This window comes from Protobothrops mucrosquamatus, unplaced genomic scaffold (assembly GCF_001527695.2).
Source record: "Protobothrops mucrosquamatus isolate PMUCROS unplaced genomic scaffold, P.Mucros_1.0 scaffold3498, whole genome shotgun sequence".
Classification (NCBI taxonomy): Eukaryota; Metazoa; Chordata; class Lepidosauria; order Squamata; family Viperidae; genus Protobothrops; species Protobothrops mucrosquamatus.
In genome coordinates, this window is record NW_015389470.1 from 63667 (window position 1) to 70416 (window position 6750).

The 6750-nt window shown below is 51.8% G+C and overlaps 1 protein-coding gene across 1 annotated transcript in view; it reads right to left on the reverse strand.

The window, feature by feature from the left end:
• STK35 (serine/threonine kinase 35) overlaps positions 1-5984 on the reverse strand; it is a 15822-nt gene extending 9838 nt beyond the window's left edge. The window contains exon 1 of the mRNA XM_015827108.1: positions 5507-5984. Coding sequence (XP_015682594.1) covers positions 5507-5984 — 478 coding nt within the window. The remainder of the gene's footprint in view (positions 1-5506) is intronic.
• Positions 5985-6750: the final 766 nt, after the last annotated feature.

Below are 6750 nucleotides of genomic sequence, written 5' to 3' on the forward strand. Positions count from 1 at the left end.
TGGCTTTTTCAACAAGCGGGACTGACCTAGGGTGAATTTTAAATAGGGAAAATTTTTTTAAAGATTTTAATAATGACACAGCCATAAATATATTTGGTTTTTAATTGGTTTTATAGGGGAAATGTTTTTTGTGTTGCTTTTTAATATGCTGTGAGCCGCCCTGAGTCCCGTGGGGAGAAGGGCGGCATAGAAGTTGGAAAAATAAATAAATAAATAATAGAGAAATAAAAATACCGGCGGAAAAACTGGCTATTTATTGGAAGCCGGAGCAGAGCGTTGGCCTTTCCTTGTTATTTGGCAAACTTATACAGGTAGTCCTCAACTTACAACCTAATCGTGGAAAAAAGGTCATCGGTCGCTTTTTCAAGGTCCCTTTTTCATCGGTCGCTTTTTCATTGTAACTTTGAACGGTCGCTGAAAGAACTGTCGTAAGTCGAGGATTACCTGGATTTAAAGAGGACCGTCCAAGTTTCCAATAAAAGTTGAAATAATGAAAAAGAATGGAATCTTGATCCAAAGTCCTTCTACAGGTAGTCCTTGACTTACGATCACAAACTTTATGCTGCTAAGCAAGGCAACTAAATGATTTTGGCCCCATTTTACGACCTTTCTGGCCGCGGTTGTTAAACGAATCACTGCAGCTGTTAAGCTAGTCACACGGATGTCAAGTGACCTAAAAGACAAGTTGGGGAAAAATTGTCGTACAGAAAGTCCATCTGTGTGGACATTAGAAGTCGAAAATGATGTGATGACATTGTCAATAAACATGATGGGGTCCTTGGCGCTCTCTGAGCTTGGTGGGTCTTCTTGCAGACGTTTCATTACCAAACTAGGTAACGTTATCAGTGCTACATTAACATTACACCGAGCGAACCGACGGTGGGACTCAACAGCTTTCTATTTCTTCATCCAAAACAGTCATTACCTCTGGGAGGGCATGACTAACACAGATGGGTAGTGAGCAGCCAAAGGTGTTTTTGGCTTGCGGGACTAGCTCAGGACCCAAAGACTTATTCTTCAGGTATTATCTGAGGCAGAGTTGCCCAACTTTTCCGGCTAGGTGGCTGGAGAGAGAGAGAAAGAAGGGATGGTTTTGTGGGAGGGGTAGGCGCGTGCGCGCACAAGAACTTGTTGCTCGCGCAAGTGGGGCTGAGAGCACCTGTGACGCTTGCGCAAATGAGGCCCTGAGTGCCTGCGATGCTCGTGTGAATGGGGCCACAGGGGTCTGCAATGCTCACTTTGAGAGGAAGCAAGTAAATTTCATTTTTAATGTGTGCCATTGTGCCCAAAGGAAAAAAATGACAATAAAGGTTATCTACCTACCTACCTATCATCTACCTACCTATCATCTATCTATCATCTATCAATCAGTATCATCTATCTATCTATCTATCTATCTATCTATCTATCTATCTATCTATCTATCTATCTATCTATCTATCTATCTATCTATCTATCTATCTACCTATCTACCTATCAACCTATCTACCTATCTATCTAGGGCTGTCGGTGCACACCAGCCAGCCACTCACACGGCCCGGTTGCGAATAGGCCACGGACCAGTATTGGGCTATGGCCCAGAGGTTGGAGACCCCTGATCTAAGGGTATTATCTTAGCTTCTCACTACATTTTGAAAATTACACTTTGAGGGCCATTAAATTCGGAGCCAACAAGAACCAATGTTGCATATATACTCCATGCGCTAAAGATGCTACTGTAAAGAGGCCCTATGTTACTCAACCACAGCAGCTTGAAGATCTGTGGGTCTCTACTCCCAGAATCCCCCAGCCAGCACAGCTGGCCTAGAAACTGGAAGATTTTGAGTCCTGCTCCAGTCAGCTGGATTACTTTGGGTCAGTCCCTCTTTCTCAGCCCAACCCCCTCACAGGAGCACTGTTGTGGGGATATATAAGTTGCCAAAAAAGCCAACACAGTGCTAGGCTGCATTAACAGAGGGATAGAATCAAGATTACGTAAAGTATTAATACTTTACAATGCCTGGGTAAGGCCACACTTGGAATACTGCATCCAGTTTTGATCACTACGATGTAAAAAAGATGTTGAGACTCTAGAAAGAGTGCAGAGAAGAGCCACAAAGATGATTAGAGGTCTGGAGGCTAAAACATATAAGGAACGGTTGCTGGAATTGGGTCTGTCTAGTTTAATGGAGAGAAGGACGAGGGGGGACAGGATAGCAGTCTTCCAGTATCTCAGGGGCTGCCCCAAAGAAGAGGGAGTCAAGCTATTCTCCAAAGCGCCTGAAGGCAGGACAAGAAGCAACGGATGGAAATTAATCAAGGAGAGAAGCAACCTGGAACTAAGGAGAAACTTCCTGACAGTGAGAACAATTAACCAGTGGAACAACCTGCCTCCAGAAGCGGTGAATGCTCCAACACTGGAAGTTTTTAAGAAGAGACTGGACAGCCGTTTGTCTGAAATGGTATAGGCTTGCCTGCCTGAGCAGGGGGTTGGACTAGATGACCTCCAAGGTCCCTTCCAAAATTATTATATTATGATGATGAAAGAAACGGGAGTACAGTATTAGTATATTCAGTGCAGGGTGATAGTACTATCTCTTCGGTTAGTAATGGTTTAGGACTTACCCGCTTCTTCCAAGCAGCGACATCCCCCTTGTAAACCCATCACTTTTCTGAAGAGTAGGGGCACTTCTACATGTGTTGGCTGTCTCTCACCCACCCACCCCTCTAAAAAAAAACTTTATTCCTTCAATTTAGCTAGGTTTGTTCCCTTGGCATCCTAAGAGAGAGGGAGAGAGCAAGTTTACCTGGTTAAGATACCAGACTACACGCAGATCATGAGTTCGGGTCCTGCCTTAGGCATGAAGGCTGTCTCCCCCTCCCTCTCTCTCTCAGCCCAACCCACCTCATAAGGCTGAGGGGAAAAATAATTCACAATGGGATGACAACACTGTACCTCTCTCTTCAGTCAGCAATGCTTAAGGACTTGCCTGCTTCTTCCAAGTGCATCCATCCCTATTTCTGCATAGCTGGGGCACTTGTACCACCCACCTACCCCGTATACCCCTCCAACGTAGCTAGGCTGCTGGGGCATGGGTTCTTCCCTTACCTAGCTGGGTCATGAAAGATCTGCAAGAGAGCCACCAAACTCAGAGAGCACCCCAAGGATCCACAGTCTTCTTCCTCCTCCATGCAACCCCACTCCTTTCTAGCACTGAAGATATCTAGCGGGTCATGAAACGTTTGCAAGAGAAACCCCAAGCTCAGAGACCACCAAGGAGCCAAAGTTGTCCTCCACCTCCCCCCACCCAACACCCCATTCCTTTCTAGCACTGATGAGATTACTGCTAACCTCCAGCTCAAGAATCCAAAATAAAACTCCAGGTTCGTTCCATCTTACTCTTTCTTGAATGCACTGATGTCGAAGCAAAGCTTAACTCTGAGGTTCCAACCCCAATTCATAGAGCAAGGGGTCTTCAAACTTGGCCCTTTTCTGACTTGTGGACTTCAACTCCCAGAATTCCTCAGCCAGGCACGCGTGCCTGGCTGAGGAATTCTGGGAGTTGAAGTCCACAAGTCAGAAAAGGGCCAAGTTTGAAGAGCCCTGTCATAGAGTTAAACAATCATTTCCCCAGCCAAACCCCCAAACGTCTTCCGTAGTCGATATAAACAGGTTCACTTTGTTATGGGAACCGTCTGCTTCAAATCCACACCTCTTTTGGTGTCCTTGACAAGGCTTCAGGCTCTCCCGGTCTTCAGCTAAACTGTAGAAGTTTCGTTTCTCCATCTAACCCACTTGAAAGTAACACCTCCCTCCTTACTCAAGTTGAAATGCCGAGGCACATAACTGCCAAAGTTTCATCTTTGGGTCATGAAACGTATGCAAGAGAGCCCCCAACGGATGCCACAGTCCCCCTACTCCTCCCTGCATACCCCACTCCCTTCTCGCACTGATGATGTTACCTAGTTGGGTCCTGAAATGTCTGCAAGAAAACCACCAAGCTCAGAGAGCACCAAGGAGCCCACAGTCCTCCTCCTCCTCCTCCCTCCCTTCTAGCACTGATATTACCTAGTTGGGTAATACACCGTCTGCAGGAAAACCACCAAGGTCAGAGAGCACCATGAACCCCTCAATCTTTTTCCTCCTCCTCCTCCCTCCAACCTCACTCCCTTTTAGCAATGATGATGTTACCTAGTTGGGCCATGAGACGTCTGTAAGAAAACCATCAAGCTCAGAGAGCACCAAGGATCCCTCAGTCTTTTTCCTCCTCCTCTTCCTCCTCCCTCCAACCCCACTCCCTTTTAGCAATGATGACGTTAGGGTTAGAGCACCAAGGACCCCCCAGTCCTCCCCCTCCTCCCTCCAAGCCCCCCACCCTTCTAGTATTGATGGTGTTACCTAGTTATATACTGAAACGTCTGCAAAAAAAACCCACCCAGCTCAGAGAGCCCCCAAGGACCCCACAGGCCTTTTCCTCCTCCTCCTAGCCCTAATGCTGTTCCCTAGCCGGGCCCCGAAACGTCTGCAAGAGAGCCACCCAGCTCAGAGACCCCAAGGACCCCACAGTCCTTTTCCTCCTCCTCCTCCTCCCTCCAACCCCCCCATCCTTCTAATATTGATGTTGTTGCCTAGTTAGGTCCGAAACGTCTGCAAAAAAACCACCCAGCTCAGAGAGCCCCCAAGGACCCCACAGTCCTTTTCCTCCTCCTAGCCCTGATGCTGTTCCCTAGCTGGGTCCCGAAACGTCTGCAAGAGAGCCACCCAGCTCAAAGAGACCCCCAAGGACAGCCCTCCTCCCCAGAGCTACCTCCTCCTCCCCCTCCCCCTCCCCCAACCTGGTGATGTTACCTAGTTGGGCAATGAAACATCTGCAAGGAAACTACCAAGCTCAGAGAGCAACAAGGACCCCCACAGTCCTCCTCCTCCTCCTCCCTCCAAGCCCACCCTTCTAGTATTGATGCTGTTACCTAGTTAGGTCCCGAAACGTCTGCAAGAGAGCCACCCAGCTCAGAGAGCCCCCAAAGTCCTCTTCCTCCTCCTCCTAGCCCTGATGCTGTTCCCTAGCCGGGCCCCGAAACGTCTGCAAGAGAGCCACCCAGCTCAGAGAGCCCCAAGGACCCCACAGTCCTCCTCCTCCTCCCTCCAACCCCCCCACCTTTCTATTATTGATGCTGTTACCTAGTTAGGTCCCGAAACGTTTGCAAAAAAACCACCCAGCTCAGAGACCCCCAAGGACCGCACAGTCCTTTTCCTCCTCCTCTCACTGCTCCTAGCCCTGATGCTGTTCCCTAGCCGGGCCCCGAAACGTCTGCAAGGGAGCCACCCAGCTCAGAGAGACCCCCAAGCAAAACCCCCCCACCCCCGAGAGCTACCTCCTCCTCCTCCTCCTCCATCTTCCTGGCCTCAGCAGCGGGCCCTCCAAGAACGCGGCGTGCGGACGCCCGGACACGTGTCCTCCCCGGTTGTGTGTGTGTATATATGTGGCTGTGAGAGCGTGTCCAGGCGACCCCCCTTCGACCCTCTCACCTTTGAGCGAGGTCTCGACCAGGCGCAGGTAGAGCGCGCTCTGCTTGTTGCCGTGGCTCATGCGCTGCCCGAGCCCGTCGCGCTGCAGGACGCACTCCTCGAAGCGCACCACGTTGGGGTGGTGGCGGCGCAGGCTGGTCAGGGCCCAGAACTCGGCCAGCGCCAGCTCCACGTTCTCCGGCGCGTCGCAGCGGAGACGCTTGACGGCCAGCCGGGCGCCGCTCCGGCCGGACACCGCCTCGTAGACCACGCCGTAGGCCCCGCGCCCGATCTCCGACACCAGGCGGTAGCGCGGCGGAGGAGGAGGGGAGGCTTTTCCCGCCGGCGAGGCCTGGCTCGGCCGGCCTTCCATGGCGGAAGCCGCGGCGGCCCTCAGAAGCGGCAGCGGCGGCGGAGGCCGCTCGCGCTCGGCGCGCCTCAGGCGCCGCTCGGGCAGCCTTTCTGTCCCTCGGCGGCCACCGTCGCCGCCCGTTGCCATGGCAGCGCCGCGGCGGGGCCTAGTCGCCGCCGCCGCCGCCTTTTTGGCCGACGTGGTCGGAGTCTCCGCGGGCGGGGAGCGCCCCTCTTCATCCCGCCCGCCCCGCCGGACCGGGGCTCGACGAAGGCTCACGTTCGCTGCTTTTCCGCCTCGCTCGCTCGCTCGGCCCCCGGCTGCGGGAAGGCCGGAGGACGGTAATCCCCGAGCGGCTGAGGCGAAGCGGGAGCGAGAAGGGAGGGAAGGTCGGAGGGTAGAAAAAGCGCGCCTTGTCTTCCCCTTTAAAATGCGCCCGGCCAATCGGCGCGGCCGCCCGCCCAAGGGGAGGGAGAGAGCGGATGGAGCTATTTTTCCGAAAGGAAAGGGGGGGAAGAGAAAGAAATCATGAAATGCCCGCCCCACCTTAAGAGGTCTCGCTTCTTCCGAAGTGTGGTCCGTATCTTTCCTTTTTCTTTCCAAAATCAAAAACAACCGCCCTGAATGTCTCCGTAACGCCGAGCCCTAAATTTGCAGGGGTGGTGAAGAACAACCTCCCTCCTTCGTTAGAATGGTCTGCTCCCTTCCTTTCGCGGCAAATATTTCATTCATAGCTTCTGGAAGTGCGGAACGGTCCATTCCATCTCAGGGATGGGGGGGGTAGGAAACGAGAGCGAATTCGGTGCTGTCTTGTTTCTTTTTAATTTAAACCATTCCTTAATCTTCATCCACAGGAGGTCGATATGCCTCCATCACATCCAGATGTGGGGCAGGGGTCGGATTAATGGAAATC